At 41.1% G+C, this 21,896-nt stretch overlaps 1 protein-coding gene across 8 annotated transcripts in view; it reads right to left on the reverse strand.

Moving 5' to 3' along the window:
* nfic (nuclear factor I/C) overlaps positions 1-21,896 on the reverse strand; it is a 97,977-nt gene that overhangs the window by 11,911 nt on the left and 64,170 nt on the right. Inside the window, exon 12 of one of the 8 annotated variants that reach the window (XM_055507652.1) lies at positions 5,518-7,245. The exons of the other annotated variants lie outside the window; for them this stretch is intronic. Coding sequence (XP_055363627.1) covers positions 7,214-7,245 — 32 coding nt within the window. The 3' untranslated portion in view covers positions 5,518-7,213. Of the gene's footprint in view, positions 1-5,517; positions 7,246-21,896 lie in introns of those variants that run through there. 8 annotated transcript variants of the gene reach the window in all.

Genomic DNA, 21,896 nt, shown 5'->3' on the forward strand with positions numbered 1-21,896 from the left:
TCTTTCAGTCTGGTGTGCTTCTTGGGGGAGGGTTCATCACACCTACTCACTTTTGTGTCTTTTGTTCACATAACGAGCCAGTTCTTTGCAAGTGTGAAGTGAAGCCAAACTGGAGGATAATATGGAACTTCCCTCAGACTGAGGAAGCTTTTGGTCTTTGTCAGTTGTCAAAAAATGCCAGTAAATTTAGAGCTAAACATTACAATACAGTAATACATACAATACAGTATAATTAAAACAAATAAAATATCCATGTGGATGTTGACTGAATGTTGACTAAAGGGCATTTTATTCATAACAGCTGTAATTTTCTACTTCTTGCTTAGACATAAATAACTTTAAGTTCAGTTATAAACTACTTTACATTTAAGACGCTCATTTCTGTTTTCTCTCTCTCTCTCTCTCTCTCTCTCTCTCTCTCTCTCTATATATATATATATATATATATATATATATATATATATATATATATATATATATATATGTGGGCCTGGATTACACATCACTGCTCCACCTGGTGCATGAATGTGCAATTGCAGGTCATTTCTTAAAAAAAGGTTTAGGGGGCGTTAACAAGGCAGCCACGCATTAAGTATATCACAGTGGGGGGTCAGGACTGATGTAGGGGGGCTTTGTGGAATGATACCTAAGTCATGCTAATGTCATGACAAGATCAGTGTGAAATCCTGCAGCAACGAGGCAACGGAAATTTGCCGCTCCATCTGTATGAGTGACATCCACTGTTACAATGTTCCACCGCTATGTGATTGGATTTACAACGTGAAAGGACAAGTGTCATTGTTGCGGTCTTACCAAAGGAAGCAATAAGAGACATCAACAATACAATAAGACAGTTTCAGATCCTTCTCAAATGTGGCGAAGCTTTGTTTATTTACAAAAAAAAGTGTTGTTTGCACTGTAACGTCACCAAAAATTACAGAAAATATGACAGTACACTCATCAAGTTTTAACAAATGTGCAATAAAAAATATAAACAGAAAACGCTTGAAAGCGTTTCCGTTTTATATTCCGTTATTACTCCTTTCACCTGTACCCTAAGTCATTGCAGAGCTACAGCCGTGTTCCTACGAAGTTAAGTAGCTGTTTATTTCGTTACTCCCTCTTTCATGTCCGTCTGGTGAATGAAAGTGGGCGGGGCCATCCACGTCCCAGAGCGGGGACACTTCGTAGGAACACATTTCATATGGTAGAGGTGAAAGGGAGACTAACAACCCAATGCAGCCGAGGCTGTAGCAGGCAGAGACACGCAGATCTTTATCCTGCATGTTTATGCGTGCTTCCCCTTCCCCCAGTGTCCCTGCTGTGGAATGGAATATAAAACGGAAACGCTTTCAAGCGTATATTTTTATTGCACATTTGTTAAAACCTGATGGGTGTACTGTCATATTTTCTGTAGTTTTTAGCACATGCATTTACATGTTGTATATGAATAACGAAATTAACAAAATCTACGTTTGAAAAAACTTTGAAGAGTGCCATGTCTACATGAAAGCGGGCAGAACAACGTCCGTGTATGACTCACTGCCGAAAGCGGCTGGTGAACCTCTTGGGAACATGGCTGTAGCTCTGCAATGACTTTATGTGGTACAGGTGAAAGGGGAAATAACGAAATAAACGGAATATAAAACCGAAACTCTTTCAAGCGTTTTTGGTTTATATTATATTTTTAATTGCTCATTTGTTAAAACTAGATGGGTGTACTCGTCGTCTTTTCTGTAATTCTTGGTAACGTTACAGTGCAATAATGTGTGAACTTTATTTAGTTTTTTTTGTAAATAAGCAAAGCAGCAAAACTGTCTTATTGTATTGTTGATGTCTTTTATTGCTTCCTTCGGTGAGACCGCAACAATGATACTCGTCCTTTCACGTTGTAAATCCAAGCACATAGCGGTGGAACATTGTAACAGTGGATGTCACTCATAGACTCATAGGAACATGAGTAGGAATCCTGCTCTGCCTTGCAGGCAGCAGCAGGATCAGCGAGCCCATGCGACCCAGCCCAGCCGTTGGTAGGGGTGTATGTAAAGGTGTACATCCTTTAGTAGTTCTAGTGCTAAACCTCCAGAAGGTAGTTTGGCAGCTTTGGCAGTATGAGCTGCTATTCTTATGCTTGTCAATGATAAATAAAGTAAGCACAATACTCAACTCTGATATGAATTCAAACTTTACTAAGATGCAATTTTTCAGCTTTTCAGTTGAGGCTATAAGGTGTCTGTTGTCTGTCTGTCTGTCTCCCAAACAGAGTGTGACATGTCTCTCAGAACTGTTTCTATACTTACTACTTGACCCTGGTTATATGGGTCAGACACCAAGTTTTTTTGAACAAAGCTCCACCTTTTGGTTTTACCCAGGAATTGCGTCATTCTAAAAATGGGGTTTAGCATTAGCATGTTTAACACCTACTGAAGACAGCACAAGAAGAGGGGCTACTGGTAACCGGTTTGAAATTCACTGGTATGAGGAGGGTCAGCGCCTGTTAGTTGATTAGAATCAGCAAAAATGAACCGCTGCATCTGTATTATGTTTAAAAAAGAATCTGGCGAAAAGCATCTGTAAACCATTACGAGGTTCTGAGCAGGCCCTGTTCAAAAGAGGCGTATAAATATAGGCGGTGTTAAAACTCCAGAGGCCTGCTGCGACGACACTTCGAAAGACGTGAAAACATCGGCATTATTTAAGGTAGACTTATCTATGTTGAATAACATACATACAGACATACGTCTGTGCAACGATGAAAAAAATACTTTTTCTTTTCTAAAAAGTTGCCAAGAGTCATCCAGCGCCATTGACCTATCACAACCTCCACAGTAAGTATAACTATTATAAAACAACTTTTATTATGAATGCCTATTGTAAGATGTGTATCCTTGCACAGTATCTGACACGGTGCTCCTGGAGAGCGTTCGGGAGCAATCGCTGAACCTGGAAGGAGGCTTCCAGGCCAACGAGAGCCGTGCCGATGTGTCTGTACTACAATCCAAGTCAGAACAACAACCAATGCAACAGGAAGTGGTGCAAATGATCCAGAAGCTGGAGTAGAAGCTTTATCAGCAGATGAATGTAGAATCATCGATGTCAGAGAGCAGCGCTGCAAGTACAGCAGAGAGTCCCGGAAGAGGAGGCCTGGAACTCCCAGTCTTGCCAGGAGGCTTGCATTCATCCAGATTCTGAGCATCAAAGGAGGAGAAGAATAAGGTCCGAGAAGGTGGACACTTCTGCATCAACTTATTTCGGGCTCATTAAGGTGACGGTGTGTCCTGCCCGAGGGTTGTTTTTCCCTGTGCTTCCTTACAGATCCAGCAGAGGGCGCCTAGTGTTCAATTTACGCAGAAGCTGGGGAGCGCTCTCTGACCGGAGTCTGGACGTCTCCTGAGATTCTGAAGGTGGTGGTGAAGGGTTACAGAGTAGCCGAGGTCATAGAGGTGTGGCATTTCAGAGAGAGTACTTCTCTCGTTAAAGAATACAGCTATCCCGCAGATGCTACGGATGCTGTGAGCAGGCAAAATATCTCATTAAACCCAGCTCAAAGACAAGTCGCGAAAACGTGTGATGGAGCAGGTGAGGGTTGGCTTTGTCTTTGGGTTAGAAGCGCCGTTTTTATGCCTTATAGAAGGGCCCCAGTGGCTGTAAATATGTGACTGATGTTGTGCGTGATAATATTGTATGGATATATACATCTTTTCAACCAATGTATGAAGAATTGCAAAAGATGAATAAAGGAATAAAATATGTAGGATGACTGCCTGATTGTTAAAATGAAAGGGCTGAGTCAATTAATTTAAATAAATTAACAAAGTTTTGTTTCACGCTCTGGAGCACCCTGACATGGTTAAAATCTTTACCCAATACAGACACTATCGAAACATGTCCGTTATTGTCATGATTTGGGTTTTTGTTTCCGGTTTTATTTTAAAAGGACTTTGATTTCATTCATGTTTTGGTTTCGATTTCTGGTTTTATTTTGAAGCACTTCCTGTCTCACCCACATCTCAGCTGTTTTCATGTCATCCTCAGTTAATCACGCACACCTGACAGTTATCTTGTAATCACTCACCAGTATTTAACCACCACCGGTCACCACAGCCAGTTGCCAGGTTGTTGCATGCCAGTCATCACATTCCAGCGTTTCGTCATTCTGCTTACCGTTATCGCGATCTTGTTTCCTGTTCCTGACTGTGTCTTTCGTGTCTTAACATCTGTCGTCTGTATCTCTTCCTTTGGCCACCTTATTATTCCCGCAGGGTATCTGATCACTGGCAGGGCGTAGTTGTTTATTGCCTGGGATTTGTTCTTGCCATTGAGCTGGCTTCTTAGGACTTGCCGTACTCGTTGGAGGGATTTGGGTGTTGCCGCTTTCCTTGTTGCCTGTTAAAGGTTGCCATTCGCCTGTGGCATTCCAAGGTACTTGTAACTGTCCTCAATGTCTACTATTGTTCCTTCTGGGAGTGAGACCCCTTCTGTGTGGATTACCTTGCCTCTCTTTGTCACCATCCTCCCACATTTCACGAGTCCGAATGACATCCCAATGTCCGAGCTGTAGATCCTGGTGGTGTGGATCAGTGAGTCGATGTCTCGCTCATTCTTGGCATACAGCGTGATGTCATCCATGTAGAGGAGGTGACTTATGGTGGCCCCGTTCCGGAGTCGGTATCCATAGCCAGTCTTGTTTATTATTTAGCAGAGGGGGTTCAGACCTATGCAGAACAGCAGTGGGGACAGTGCATCTCCTTGTTATATGCCACATTTGATGGATACTTGGGCAAGTGGCTTACCATTGGCTTCAAGGGTGGTTCTCCACAATCTCATCGAGTTTGTAATGAAGGCCCTTCGAGTTCTGTTGATGTTGTACAGCTCCAAGCATTCAGTGATCCATGTGTGTGGCATTGAGTCATAGGCTTTCTTGTAGTCAATCCAGGCTGTGTACAGGTTGGTGTGTCACACTCTGCAGTCTTGGGCGACTGTTCTGTCAACCAGGAGTTGGTACATACATACAGGGAGCTTGAGGGGTCTGCGCAGTATCCTTGCTGTTCCTAGGACTGCACTTTTCTGGACTGAGATGTCTGATGTTTTTCCAGGGATCTGTTGTAGCCACTCCTCCAATTTGGGGGTCACTGCCCCCAGTGCTCCAATCACTACAGGCACCACTGTGGCTTCCCCCTTCCAAGCCTTCTCCAGTTCTTCTCTGAGCCCTTGGTATTTCTCTAGTTTCTTATGGGTATTTCTTTAGTTCCTTTTTCCTGATGTTGCCATCGCTTGGTATTGCCACATCCACCACTACGGCTTTCCTCTGCTCTTGGTCCACCACCACAATGTCTGGTTGGTTCCCCATTACCATTCTGTGTATATATATATATATATATATATATATATATATATATATATATATATATATATATATATATATATATATATATATATATATATATATATATATATATATATATATATATATACCATAGTACATACATATATATATGTATATACACATATACATATAGCGGGCACACCGCTCTCTCCTCCTCCTCCTCGCTGTCATAAATGCTGCGCCCGTCAGATCCCTGATCCAGCGAGGGTCTCTCGCTGATCTGCGTTGATGCCGAGGCAGCGCCGTCATCGTCATAGCTGTCATAGCAGGCACTACCCAGAGATTGTGGGTAGAAGAGCAATCTCATCTCCCTATTTATCGAATATTTCCAACCACTCTCTGCATGACATGCTAAAGACCTGATGGAAAATACCGCATTCTATGTTGAAGCGAGCTATAACCAGCTGACTGTTTATGCCTTCGGGCACATGTATGCTTACTCTGTAGTACTAGTGATTAGGAGAACCGGACATTTTTTCTTCTCCCATACACAATGGTCTGCGATCACAAATACCCTCATATGTGGATGACATCTGGATGAGGAAGAGCCATGAGGTACAGAAGTGAGAACAACAGGTTCATCAGAGAAGACCCCAAGACCCCTGAGACCCACAGGCCAACAGAAGAACTTAGTTGTTCCTTTGATGGCCTCAAAAACATTCTTGAGCATCACATACTTGTCTATCCCAAACCCACTAAGACACTTCCAGATAAACATATCCACTTAAATAAAAAGATACTTTTACCGATATATACCGATTTTCAATGGGGGTTGGCCAAAATGATGTTGGGTAGTATTTAAGAATGAAGGGAGACGTTTTACCCTCCATATAATCTATGCAGAGAAATTATCATTTATTATCATTCCTTTATTATACTCTGCAAATAGCCTCTAAAACAGGACAGATACTTTTTTTGCCTCGGGCTCACAGGCTACAACTAGTGCCACTTGTTTTCTCTTTACCTGCCACAGCAATGATCGGGCTGAGAGGGGGCAAAGCCAGCTTGCTGGAGTGAAACTGCTGTCCGCTATTATTTTTCCTTGCATAGGTATACAGCACTAATATTCAATGGCCGGAGGTCCTGCTGTAGAATACTTCAGCACGCACAGTCTGAGATCGTAGTTAGTTGCATGAGCCAGAGTTCAGCACTGATGAGTTACGCCATATGGCAGTAGGGCCAAGCACAATTTGCGGCATCGGCAGCTGTAACTAGATGCCATGGCACATGCCACCACATGTATGGCTTCTCCGGCACTTGCCACTGCATCTCCAGAACATGCCACAGGTCTACGGCACATTCCACGACATCTCTGGAACATGCCACGGCATCTACGGCACATCCCACTGTATCTATGGCACATGCCATGGCATCTACTCTTATTGCCATGGCACCTATGGGATCTCTTGCAGCATCTACGGGAAATAGCTTTCTTTGCTTCCAGCATTCACTGTATTAAGATTTCAATTCAATTCAATTCAATTTTATTTATATAGTGCCAAATCACAACAAAGTTATTTCAAGGCACTTTACAAAGTAAGGTTTAAAACCTCATACAACTAAACCCAACAAATCCCACATACAGCAAGCATTTAATTTGACAGCAACAGTGGAGAGGAAAAACTCCCTCTCTAACGAGGAAGAAACCTCCAGCAGAACCAGACTGGATGTGGGCGGCCATCTGCCTCGACCGGTTGGGGTGAGAGGATAGAGAGAGAGAAAAGCACAGCAACAGCAACAAGCAACAACAAGCAACAACAGAGCACAGGCAGGATGGTAGGACCAGGGACTGGATGCAGGCAGGATGGTTGGATCCGCAGCTGCCCCTCACAGACACCAAACTTTGAGTCCAATGATACCTGTGGGTGAGGACAGAGAGGGAGAAAGAGTGGGGGTGGGGGGGGGAGAGAGGAGAGAAGCACAACTACTGGACAGAAAGAGACAAGGTTAGTTAAACATGGGACAATGATGGGAGGTTATGGGACAGAGGAGGTAGAAGGAAACAGAGGAGCTCAGTGTATAAATTAAGTCCCCCAGCAGTCTATGTCTATTGCAGCTTAACTAAGAGATGGTTCCTGTGACTAACAATAATTGCCAGTGACCTGAACCATCTCTAACTATAAGCTTTATCAAAGAGGAAGGTTTTAAGCCTAATCTTAAAGGTGGAGAGTGTGTCAGCTTCTCGAACCTGAAGAGGGAGCTGGTTCCAGAGGAGAGGAGCTTGGTAGCTAAAAGCTCTGCCCCCTGTTCTACATTTAAACACTCTAGGAACCACAAGTAGCCCAGCGCTCTGAGAACGAAGTGTTCTGCTGGGAGCATAAGGAACTATAAGGTCTTTAAGATAAGAAGGAGCTTTATCATTGAGTACTTTGTATGTGAGTAGGAGAATTTTAAATTCTATCCTACATTTTACAGGCAGCCAGTGCAGAGAAGCTAATGTAGGAGAAATGTGATCTCTCTTTCTAAGTCCTGTCAGAACTCTGGCTGCAGCATTTTGAATGAGCTGTAGGCTTTTTAAGGAGCTGTTAGGACATCCTATGAGTAAGGAGTTACAGTAGTCCAGCCTAGAGGTAACAAATGCATGGATCAGTTTCTCTGCATCGCTCTGAGAGAGGATGCTTCTGATTTTAACTATATTTCTAAGGTGGAGGTATGCAGTTCTGGAGATTTGTTTAATGTATGATGTAAAAGAGAGATCCTGGTCAAACATGACACCAAGGTTCCTCACAGTAGAATCTGAAGCTAATGTTATGCCATCCAGGGTGGCTATCTGACTCAATAGTGTCTCTCTCAGATTTTTAGGCCCAACAATAAGAGTCTCGGTTTTATCTGAGTTTAGTTGAAGGAAGTTTTGGGACATCCAGGATTTGATGTCTTTTAAACAACCCTGAATTTTGACTAGTTGATCTGTTTCATTTGGTTCCAAGGACATGTATAGCTGAGTATCATCTGCGTAAAAATGAAAATTAATAGAATGCTTTCTAATAATCTCACCAAGAGGAGACATGTATAGGCTAAACAGAATTGGACCCAGCACAGAACCCTGTGGAACTCCATAGCTAATCCTTGTGCGTGTGGAGAATTTATCATTAACATGAACAAACTGGAATCTGTTCAACAAATAGGATTTAAACCATCCCAATGCTGTTCCATTAATCCCGATTCTATGTTCTAGTGTCTGTAATAGAATGTTACGATCAATTGTATCAAATGCAGCACTAAGATCTAACAAGACAAGGACAGAAACTAGACCATTGTCCGAAGCTAATAGAAGATCATTAGTGACTCTAACCAGAGCTGTTTCTGTGCTATGATGTTTTCTAAATCCTGACTGAAAATCTTCGTACAGGTTATTCCCACTAAGGTGGTCAGATAATTGTTTAGCCACGATTTTTTCCAGAATCTTGGAAATAAAGGGTAAATTTGAAATGGGCCTATAGTTGGCTAGTTGTCCAGGGTCAAGGGTTGGTTTTTTCAATAGAGGTTTGACCACAGCCACCTTAAAAGCCTGTGGTACATAGCCTAATTGTAAAGATTGGTTGATTTGATTTAATATGGATGAGCTGATTAAAGGTAGAACTTCTTTGAGTAATCTGGTTGGGATTGGATCTAAAAGACAAGTGGACGACTTGGAAGAGTTAATTATTGAGGTTAACTCCATATGAGTTATGGGGGAGAAGCTGTCTAGGTAAGACAGAGGATTTAATAAATTTAAAGTTGATGGATCTAGACAGTGCTTTCTGTCATTTGGAAGAAGTCGCTGCTGAATGTCTTTTCTAATGATGATAATTTTATTAGTAAAGTAGTTCATAAAGTCATTGCTGCTGAGATTTAAGGGGATAGTAGACTCAATACAGCTATGACTCTTTGTCAGCCTGGCTACAGTGCTGAAAAGAAACCTGGGGTTGTTTTTGTTTTCCTCAATTAGGGAGGAATAATATGTTTTTCTAGCAGCACAAAGTGCTTTTTTATATTTCATTAGACTGTCCTTCCATGCAATGCAGTTTACATTCATTTTGTTGGAACGCCACTGTCTTTCTAGTTGTCTAGTCCTTTGCTTTAGGCTGCGGATGTCTGAGTTATACCACGGAGCTAACCTCCTCTGATTTACTGTCTTCTTCTTCAGAGGAGCCACTATGTCTAACATTGTACGTAGAGAAGCTGCAGCATCATCTACAAGACAGTCAACCTGTTCATAAGGATTAAGGTGACTGTTCTCTGTGTATCTACAAGACATTGAGGCAAAAGATGATGGAATCATCTGCTTGAATCTGGCAACAGCATTGTCAGATAAACATCTGCTATAGTAACATTTCTTTCCAGCTGTTATAGGGTCAGTTGTGCTAAATTCAAAAGTTAATAAGAAATGTTCAGATAACAGAGGGTTTTGGGGAAGAACTATTAAATTATCAATTTCAACTCCATATGTCAGGACAAGATCTAGGGTGTGGTTAAAACGATGAGTGGGTTCATTTACCTGCTGTGTAAAACCAATAGTGTCTATTAAGGAGTTAAAAGCAGTGCTGAGACAGTTGCTGTCAACATCTACATGAATGTTAAAGTCTCCCACTACAATGACTTTATCTGTGTTAAGAACTAAGTCAGATAAGAATTCAGAGAATTCAGTTAAGAACTCTGAATATGGAGCAGGAGGACGGTAAACAATACAAAACACAACTGGTTTCTGAGTTTTAGAGTCTGGGTGAGAAAGGCTCAGAGTGAGGCTCTCAAATGAGTTATAACTATGTTTAGGTTTAGGAGTAATTAATAAATCTGATTTATAAACTGCTGCTACTCCTCCACCTCTACCTGTACATCTTGGAACATGATAGTTGATGTGACTCATTGGAGTCGACTCATTTAAAGTAACATATTCATCCTGCTGCAGCCAGGTTTCAGTGAGACAGAACAGATCTATGTGATGGTCATTTATCAAGTCATTTATTAACAAGGATTTAGAGAGAGATCTGATATTTAATAAACCACACTTTATTAGCTTACTGTTACTTTGTTCTGTAAGAGGAACTGTTTTGATGTTTATTAAATTCTGGTAAGTCACTCCTCTTTGATTTGTTTGTGACTTGTATAGTTTAGGTGGTCGAGAAGCAGACACAGTCTCTATGCGATAACTAAGAGTGGGTCGCGGCTGTAGAGAACAAGCAGAGAGGCGTGTAAGACTGCGACTCTGCGTCCTGGGCTCCACTCTGAGTTGTCACGGAGTGGGGAGACTAAGCAACATGGCCATGTTACTAGAGAGCAGAGAGGCTCCGTTCAACGTAGGATGGACGCCGTCTCTTCTAATCAGCCCAGGTTTTCCCCAAAAAGTGCTCCAATTAGCCACAAAGCCCACACCGTTTGCAGGACACCACCTAGACAACCAGCGGTGGAGCGATGACAGCCGGCTATACATGTCATCGCTGGTCACATTGGGGAGGGGTCCAGAGAAAACTACGGAGTCCGACATTGTTTTGGCGAACGAACACACCGACTCAATGTTAGTTTTAGTGACTTCCGATTGGCGTAACCGGGCGTCATTAGCTCCTGCGTGTATTACGATCTTAGCGTACTTACGCTTATCCTTAGACAGGAGCTTAAGATAAGACTCAATGTCGCCCGCTCTGGCCCCAGGCAAACACCTAACTATGACCGCTGGATTCTCTAACTTCACGTTTCGGACTATGGAGTCACCAATGATCAGAGTGGGGAAAATCTGTTTGAAACGTGAAGCGGTTGGTGGTGAACCGTGGGCGCCTGCCTAAAGCTACGTTTCTTACGAGCCGTGACCCAGTCGTTGCCCAGCTGCCTGGGACCTGCCGGGGGACTGGTAGCAGCTAAGCTAGGAGGCTCCGCACCGGCTAAAGGGACCTGGCTAGCTGGCCTGTTTTCTAAAGTGCGAAGCCGAGACTCTAAGTCTAACAACCTCGCCTCCAACCCTGCAACTAGCGTACACCTATTACAGATACCATTACCATCACTAAAGGAGGCGGAGGATAAGCTAAACATAAGACACACCGAGCACCGAACAGAGCGAGAGGGAGAGGAAAAGGGGGAAGCCATAGCAGGAAAGTAAGCTAGGAGCTACGCTAGCGGAGAAAACACTTAGATAACAGTGTAAATTAGCAGGACGTTTAATGAAAGGAAAAGATGCTTGAGTGTTACAAGCTTGTTTTGCAACTTTCAGCAGTCGCTATCTGATATAAAACGATAATATTTAGAAAAGAGCGGAGAGTAACGCTGTACACACACAGCGGCAGCAAACCTCAGTAACCGGAAGTGACGCGATACGCTTACCGTCAGTCAGCCAACCCAAATTTGAATCTTTATTATCATTATTATTATTATTCCATACATTTTTCTGCATCTAACTAGTCCTGCATGCTTTCAATTACAGAAACTATTTAAATATTAAAATATTCAGCTTCTTAAGGAGAAGATTTTTTCATAAAAATTCCCCATTGAAATGAAAGGAAAACCATCTTAAAATTCTCTTCAGCTTTGTCTTCTTTCAGCTTTAGCTAGTTCAGCATACTTTAAACTACAGACACCATTTAAACTACAAAACAATCTTCAACTATTCAACTATTAATGTGTTGGTTAGCTTTTAATAGCTTTAATACTTTCTGATCTATAGCAGTTTATATATCGGGTGGTTTTTGAAGAACTTTGAGCTTCTCCATTAGTGTGTATTGCGCGAGCTAGAGTGTGAGAGCAACTTTTTTTAAGCCAGAACTTTTTGCTTTAACTCGTCACTACAGGCACAGCTTTCACTCTACCAACATAATGTTTTCACTTGTTCGTAGTCATAATTGTCTTCTTTCTAATGATGTGTCTGGTCAAGCCCTCAGGCCTATACTTTAGTCTGTAGCTACCTCAAAGTGCAGAGAGTTCCAGAAATCTTCCCATAAACTCTAATGCATTTGTGTGAGACTTTTCAGAGAAACACAGACGTACAAAATACTGAAACTTCGACTGCGCACAATGGAGCTGATTTTCCCGCCTTTCGTCTCCATTACAATGGCGCAGCTGCAGCTTTGACTGATAGATCAAACTCCTAAAGCTCAGTATAGAAACTCTATGCATATTACTGATTAGTTAATTACAGTAATCAGACACTTAGTAATCAGACACTTCCTCTGGATCCTTTTAAAAAGCACCAATCCAAATCTTTAGCTTTAAAAGCACTATTTTTGCTTTTCAATGGGTAATTGTAACAGGTTAGCAGTTTAGCAATTGTCAACACACCTTTTCCAAATACTGTAGCATTCAATACTTGACTAGTTAAATATGACTACTTAATGAGACTACTTTATAGTTTAGTATTATCCCCTGCATGTTTTGTCCACATACTTACAAAATAAAAGCACTAGTCCAAATCCTTAGCTAAAAATAGCAGTATTTCAGCTTTCAACTTGTTTATTATGACTAAATAGGACTCTTTTACTGTTTAGCAATTACCTATACACGTTTCCTCTTACTTAAAACTATTTATTTATTTATAAGATTTTGCTGTTTTTGTTACACTTACGTATATTGTGTCTTCCTGTATTTTCAGCAGTTCTTTCAATTTCAGCAAATCTTTTCAACTTTCCTCAGTTTGAAAAACAACTGCTTCAGCTTCTTCTGCAAACCTTTAGCTCTGTTTAAACAACTCATTCTCTTCAAATACATTAATCTGTTCTTTACATGCTTCAGCTATTTTCAGCTGTGTTAAGTGTTTCAGCTATTTTCAGCAATTCTCCAGGAATACATTCAACGTGGCAGCATTCACTGTGCATTTTCCTATGGAAATGCTTTATCTAGTTGTTAATAATGTTATTATTATTATTATTATTATTATTATTATTATTATTATTATTATTATTGCACTTGAGGGAGGCCATGTAGAAAATATATGCGTATATAAATATATCTGTGATTTTCTGAGTAATAAAAGCGTCAGTGTAGTGCCAATTGCTTGCACTTAAGACAGGGCTTTTCCGAGACAGTTTATAATGTCTTCAGTCTGTGGAAACAGAAAATATGTCAAAAAAAGAAACAACTTTTAGAAAACTTTAATGTGGAAAACCTAAACCATAAACCTTAGCCAACCATCTCCACACATTGATCAACTCATTTACGTGTGTCTTGAATTGGAGTAGACACTTTGTGTCTAATTGTGAAGATTTTAAAGTTCATTGTAGATACGGCTGCAGGTCAATTAGATGGAACTAGAGAGAAATGTGCAATAAACATCTGTAATGAAGTTACTGGTGTCTGTTTTTTCCTGGAAGGAATTACAGTGAAACCTTGTTGGCTGCATGCTGGTAGAGGGTGTTCTATTGTGCTGTTTTGACACTAATTGTTGAACTACACACCGAGTAAACCATTCTTAGCCTAACACAATGTGTTCCTCTACTGGTGCCAGCCAAGCTAATGCATAGGCTAACGTTAGCAATGTAAGCTAGTGCTACTCCTGACATTCCAAAACACAAGCAACAGCTCATAACTGTACTCAACCTTTACAGCGCAAGCTAAAACAATAAACTGTCGAATATATTACTTACTTAGTGCTCATTCCACCATTCTGTCCTGTTTTTTTCTGGTTTAACTTTGGCACCCTGAAGCTAGTCGAAGCTAAGTTAAGCACTGACTGCTGCTATGTTTACAAGCAGCACAAAACTAATGATCTGTAACACGCACGTTCCCACATCAGCAGTAGAATCCACAGCTTCATCTAAGAGGAATTGGCAGCCTCTATTGCTTACAAAATGAAGTAGTAATATTGAATTAGTTGCTGCCATCCAGCCAGGGCTAATATATACGCTAGTGTTAGTAAACTAAGCTAACACTACCCCCGGCAGCCTAAAACATGGGTGCTCAACCCTGGTCACCCAAGAGCCACATTCCTGCTGGTTTTCCAACTCTCCCCATCCTAGCAAATACTAATTACCTTGATCAGGTGTGTTCAGTCAATCAGCAGCCAACTGACACACCTGCTCAAGGTAATCAGCAGGGAAAGTTGGAAATCCAGCAGAACTTTGGCTCTTGAGGCCCAGGGTTGGCCACCCCTAGTCTAAAACACCAAAAACAGCAGCTCATAAATTTCCTTAAACTTCACAGCGCAAGCTGATACAAAAAAAAGGTTGAATATATTACTTACTTGGTGCTCATTTGACCGTTCTGTCCCGGCAGTTTTCTTCTGGTCTGTCCTGCAGCTCTGGCTCATACAACTAAACACAAATATCAGACTCGCTGTCTTCTAAATAATTTACAGCTGGACCATTGGCCATTGAATATTAGTGCTGTACGTGTATGCGAGGAAAAAAAATGGCGGACTGAACAGTAGTAGTAGCAGGTTGGCTCCACCTCCTCTCAGTCTGACCGTTGCTGGGGCAGGTACAGGGGAAACCAGGAAGCACTAGTTGTAGTTTTTGAGCCCACGGCAAACCATCTGCCGAGGCGTCTTACGGGAGGACTGAATTCTAACTTCTCTGCATAGAAATTATGGATTCTTAAATATTACCTGAGACTGTTTTGATCAACCCCCATTGAAAATCGATGACGTTCTCCATTAAAGGACAAAACACCAAAGAATCTTAGAGCTGTTCATTGGAGAGAGAGGCTTTACACAAGAGGACGGAGCAGCAAGGACAGAACAACAAATCAGGCCCAGTGTCAGTAAAGTATATCAATTAAAAAGACAAAGGCCACTGGACTGAAGACAGCAATGTTGACACTCTGGACAGAGAGCTTTGAATGAGGACTCAGAAAGTTTACATGTCCTCCATGAGGAGGAGGCCTTAGACAAAGCCATTTATCATGCTAAGGGAGAACACAGGACATAAGACCAAACCTGCCCTTCTGTAGCAGGCATGTTAGTCTCACAGTCTTTGTAGTCTGTCATTGTGCATTTATGGCAAATTTCAGTCACTCTCTTGATTTGTATTCAGCAGTGGAGTTGTGTGTGGTCATCTTGACTAACCCACGGTCCATAGGGAGCCCAATAGGAGAAGCCCCCGTGCCTGGAGAGGGCCCACCCCCAGTCTGCCACCCCCACAAGAGGAGAGGGGAGCAGTTTAACACTAGAACTACTAAGGGACGTACACCTTTACATATACCCCTAACTACGGCTGGGTGATCACTTGTCCGCCACGCTCCAGCTGGCACCCTGCCAAGAGCCGCTTTTGTTACGTAAAGAGGGCCATCACCGACGCACTCTGTGGGGTTGGACGCTGGGCTCGCTGACCCTGCTGCTGCCTGCAAGGCAGAGCAGGGTTCCTACTCAGGTTCCTATGAGTCTATGAGTGACATCCACTGTTACAATGTTCAACCGCTATGTGCTTGGATTTACAACGTGAAAGGACGAGTGTCATTGTTGCGGTCTCACCGAAGGAAGCAATGAAAAACATCAACAATACAATAAGACAGTTTTGCTTCTTTGCTTATTTACAAAAAAACTAAATAAAGTTCACACATTATTTCACTGTAACGTTACTAAAAATTGCAGAAAAGACGACAGTACACCGCTCACCCATCTAGTTTTAACAAATGTGCAATTAAAAATATAATATAAACCAAAAAACGCTTGAAAGCGTTTCGGTTTTATATTCCATTTATTTCGTTATTTCCCCTTTCACCAGTACCACATAATAAGTCATTGCAGAGCTACAGCCATGTTTCACCAGCCGCTTTTGGCAGTGAGTCATAGACGGACGTTGTTCTGCCCGCTTTCATGTAGACACGGAACTCTTCACAGTTTTTTTAAACGTAGATTTTGTTAATTTCGTTATTCATTTACAACAACATGCAAATGCTAAAAATTACTGAAAAGATGACAGTACACCCATCTAGTTTGGGTGAACAGAAAACGCTTGAAAGCGTTTCCGTTTTATATTCCGTTTATTTGGTTATTACTCCTTTCACCTGTACCACATAAAGTCATTGCAGAGCTACAGCCATGTTCCTACAAAGTTAACCAGCTGTTTATTTCGTTATTTCCTCTTTCATGTCCGTCTGGTGAATGAAAGTGGGCGTGGCCATCCACGTCCCAGAGCGGTGACACTGGGGGATGGGGAACGCGCATCAACACGCAGGACAAAGATCTGCGTTTCTCTGCTGCTGCAGCCTCGGCTGCGTTGGGTTGTTAGTGTCCCTTTCACCTGTACCATATGAAATGTGTTCCTACGAAGTTGATCAGCTGCTTTCAGAATCGTTTTTATTCACCGGGTTTATTTTTATTTACAAAATATAAACAGAAAACGCTTGAAACGTTTCCGTTTTATATTCCGTTTATTTAATTATTTTTATTTACAAAAAAATCCCATACGCTTTGCACTGTAACGTCACTAAGAATTAGGAAAAAAGACAGTACACCCATCTAGTTTTAACAAATGTGCAATAAAAAATTTAAACAGAAAACGCTTGAAAGCGTTTCTGTTTTATATTTCCGTTTATTTCGTTATTTTCCCTTTCACCTGTACCACATAAAGTCATTGCAGAGCTACAGCCATGTTCCCAAGAGGTTCACCAGCCGCTTTCAGCGTGACACACGCATGGACGTTGTTCTGCCCGCTTTCATGTAGACACAAAACTCATCAAAGTAAAAGAGCTCAGAGCAGCATTTGCAATTACATGTATATTAATAACGAAATAAACGGAATGTAAAGTAAAATGCTTTATAGAGTTTGGTGTCTACATGAAAGCGGCTGGTCAACTTTGTCAACATGTGGCTCCAGTAAGTGGGGGAATAACGGCCCAAAGCAACAGGCTGAAAGAGGAGGCTGTGGCAGAGGAACACAGGTCTTTGTCCTGTATGTTGATGCGCCCAGCCCCCACAGTCAGCGCTTACCTTTGCTACGGGACTGATAGCCCCGCCCACTTTTATTTATCAGACAGATATGAAAGTGGGGATAACGAAATAAACGGGATGTAATGTAAAACGCTTTCAAGAATTTTGTCTACATCAAAGCGGGCAAATCACATGTGAACGTTTTAATTTTTTTGTAAATAAAAATAATGTTTGCCCTGTTCAAACCTGGCGAATAAAAACGATTCTGATAGCAGCTCAAGATCAACTTAGCAGGAACACATTTCATGTGGTAGAGGTGAAAGGGACACTAACAACCCAACGCAGCCGAGGCTGTAGCAGCAGAGAAACGCAGATCTTTGTCCTGCGTGTTGATGAGCGTTTCCCCTTCCCCCAGTGTCCCTGCTCTGTTACGTGGATGGCCACGCCCACTTTCATTCAACAGACGGACATGAAAGAGGGAATAACGAAATAAACATCTGGTTAACTTTGTAGGAACATGGTTGTAGCTCTACAATGACTTTATGTGTTACAGGTGAAAGCAGTAATAACGAAATAAACGGAATATAAAAAACGTTTTCAAGCGTTTTCTGTTTATATTTTTTATTCCACATTTGTTAAAACTTGATGAGTGTACTGTCATCTTTTCTGTAATTTTTGATGACGTTACAGTGCAAACAATATTTGAACTAGTTTTTTTTGTAAATAAACAAAGCTTCGCCACATTTGAGAAGGATCTAAAACTGTCTTATTGTATTATTGATGATGATATCTTATTGCTTCCTTCGGTGAGACCGTAACAATGACACTCGTCCTTTCACGTTGTAAATCCAAGCACATAGCGGTTGAACATTGTAACAGTGGATGTCACTCTTAGACTCATAGGAGCTGTGCATCCTTGCAGACAGGAGCAGGGTCAGCAAGCCCACGCAACCCACCACCTAGAGTGCGTCAGTGATGGCCCTCTTTACCTAACAAAGGCAGCTGTTCACAGATGATTCAGGGTCTCAGCTAGCCGAGCAGATCATTTGACCACCTTCTAGTGGGAATGGGTATATTTAGAAAACCCAGTAGTTCTAGTGTTAAGCAAAGGGTGGTTTTGAGGAATTCTCAGCTTTTCCATTAGTGTGTATTACGTGAGCTAGAGTGCGTGATGTCACAGCTAGAATGAGAGGGCACATGTTTTAACTCGTCACTACAGCCACAATTTTCACTCTATGAACATTTTTTTTCACTCACCCATAATCATACTTGTCTTCTTTCTAATGATGTGCCTGGTTAAGCCCTCACACCTTTACATTAGTCTGTATCTGCCTCAAAGTGCAGAGTTCCAGAATTTCTCCCGTAGACTTCAATGAAAATGTTTCACTGACTACTGGGGAGAAACGCTGGCAGGCTGGTTCAGAAAGCCTGCCAGGGCTACATACTGGAGTCCATGGAGGAGGTGGGGGACAGAAGGATGTTGGCCAAACTAAGATCAATCATGGATAACCCCTCCCAGCCCCTGCACCACACTGTAGAGGCTTTAACCAGCTCCTTCAGCACTACACTCTTACACCCACAGTGCAAGAATGAGCGCTACCGCAGGTCGTTCCTCCCCACAGCCATCAGACTTTACAACACAGCACTGCAGTGACACTACAACAACACTGCACAGTCATTTTAATGACTTGGTACAATAGATCTCCCATTAACATACACATGCAATGCACCAAACATAAATGTTGTCCATACAAACAAAAATACTGAACATACACAAATGTTGTAAATATGCTCTGTATTTTTCAATTCTAATCGAGTGCCTTGTCTTGTTCTGTTTTTGTTTTGTTTTTTCTTGCACATTTCTATATCGTTTTTGTTTCTATCTTGTTTTGGTCTGTTGTTTTTTTCACAATTATATCGCTGCTGCAAACAAAGAAATTTCCCCACCGAGGAATCTAATTTTAATGTTTCAACATTCCTTGAGGAATTAACTTCAACATTACAGCATTCAGCAATATATGCAGATTTTTAACGCAATGCTTTATGGCTAATGGTCAATAGTGAGTCATTTTTGGCACCCTAACTGAAACTGGTATAAGGAGTGACGCTTGCAATGCATGATGTTCTATTTGAATAGTTACTGTTGCATTAGGTTTACACATTTTGAACTTTTACAACTTTAAACCCTTTGTTTAATAACATAATTATGTTAAATATGCGGCCTGGTAGCTCAGTTGGTAGCGCGTCGACCTCGGAAGGCAAAAGGTCTGCGGTTTGATCCCCTGCCTCGGCATCAGGTGTGTCCCTGAGCAAGACACTTCGCTTGCTCCCCGAGCGCCGCTCATATGGCAGCTCACTGCATTTGGCCCACCCCCCTTGGGGGAGCAATGAACAAATTTCCCCACTGTGGGACTAATAAGGGTTCATTTCTTTCTTTCTCCTTTCTTCTAAAATTACAACATATTTATAATCTTGATTCTACATCTGGAGAAACCTTTTCAGCATTGTCCTCTCTCATGTTCGCTCTGTTAACCTATGATTGATGGATAATGTCTATTAGTATATTCACCTTTGCATCAAGTCGACCTTTAAACTATTGCAACCTTCAGCTTTTTGTGTGTTAAGCACATAGAAGTCATTTCAAAATAAAAAGCACCAATCTACAGTACCATTCAAATGTTTGGGGTCACCCAGACAGCCACATAGTGTTTTCCATGAAAAGTCAAACTTTTATTAAGACCATGAGATGTAAAAATCAATAGAAAATATAATCAAGACATTAAAAAGGGTTGAAAATAGTGATTTGTATTTTTTCTTCAAACTTCACTTCTGTCAAAGAATTCTTCATTTGCAGCAATTACAACATTGCAGACCTTTGGCTTTCTAGCTGTTCATTTGTTGAGGTAATCTGGTAATCTCCATCGACATTCTGACACAATGAGCAGAAACATTGTACCATTACAACACTTGAGTGATAGTTGCTGGAAATGGGCTTCCATACACTTATGTAGGTGTTGCATCAAAAAACATGTTGAAGTTGCTATTTGCAGCTAAAACAGTCATTTCACATTGGCAGTGTATACAGTGTATTTCTGATTAGTTTGAAGCTATCTTCATTGCAAAAACAGTGCTTTGCTGTAAAAAATAGGACATTTCTAAGTGACCCCAAACCTTTGAACGGTAGTGTATGTCTTTAGCCTAATAGCATTATTCATGCCTTTGAATGCGTAATTGTGACTAGTTAATAAGACTATTTCATAATTTAGAAATTAAGCATGCACACCTTCTCTAAATGCTTTCAAAATAAAAGCAGCAAATCATATCTTTATCTTTAATAGCATTATTTGTGCCTTTAAATGTGTAATTGTGACTTGTTAATGAGACAATTTTTTAATTTACATATTAAGCCCACAGACGCTTAATCCTTTCAAAATAAAAGCACCAATCCAGATCTTAAGCTAAAAATAGCAATATTCAATTTTCAACTAGTTATGACTATTATACTGTTTAGCAATTGCCTTCACATGCTTCCACCATATTCGTTCAAAGCAAAAGCACCAATCCAGATTTTTAGCTAAAAATAGCAATCTTTATATTTTTAACAAGTTTATATATATGTTTTACTAGTTAATAAGACTATTGTATTGTCTAGCAACTGCACATGCTTCCTTTATCCTTTGAAAAAAAAAGCACTGATTCAATTTTTCAAACTTTATTTGTCACTTTTATACCTCTGGTTGGTTAATGACTGCTAATTAATAAGACTATTTTGCAGTTTAGCAATTGCTAAATAATAATAAATAAATAAATTTCCAAGGCAGACCGGGTGCCTTTCTGTGTGGAGTTTACATGTTCTCCCTGTGTTCGTGTGGGTTCTCTCCGGGTTCTCCGGCTTCCTCTCATGGTCTAAAAAAACATGCATTAGGTTCATTGGTCACTCTCATTGCCCGAAGGTGTGAGTGTGTGTGATTGATTGTCTGTCTGTGTGTGTTGCCCTGAGCATTAATATTAACTTCACAGGTAAACTGGTGACCTGTCCAGGGTGTACCCCGCCTGTCGCCCTCAATTCTGTTTAACTAACTCCTAATTCTCTTCAGATACATTAATCTATGCTTTACATGCTTCATTTCAGCTACAATCGAAATGCTTTTTTTACTTAGCATTAATATTAAGTTCACAGGTCAACCACAGTACAGCAGTTGTTTAGTTATGAATGTGACAGTCTAAGGTACTTCCCTACTTATTTATTTTGTGTGTATTGTTTGCCTAATTGATTTGCTTGGTTCCGGCAGCTGGTTGCACCCGAAACTAGCTACAGAAGACAGCAAGGAACTTTACAGGCCAACCAGAGCCATAAAAAGGCCACAATGGAATCAGCAACCATACGATACCTGCAGAGAATGAGCCAATTCCTAGGAAGTCAGATGAATGGGAAAGAGCAGGTCAGCACAGATACTTTGCCAACTGAATGAAACAACAGATCTAGGACTTGGACACCTTGATGATGTACTTGTAAACACATCTGGCAGCAGACACCAGAGGAGAAGGACACAAACCAACACGCGAGTATAAGACCAAAAGAGACCATGGCTTAAGAGGCCAGTCCAGCACTTAACAGTCAATCCCAGACAATAATGTTGTAACATTTGTGTGTATTGTTGTTGTAATGTAATGTAATGTTGACAAAAAAGAAAAGAGGGATTAGAAGAAATACGAGGACTGAGAGAGAAGCTTTATTAGCAC

This window comes from Betta splendens, chromosome 4 (assembly GCF_900634795.4).
Source record: "Betta splendens chromosome 4, fBetSpl5.4, whole genome shotgun sequence".
NCBI lineage: Eukaryota > Metazoa > Chordata > Actinopteri > Anabantiformes > Osphronemidae > Betta > Betta splendens.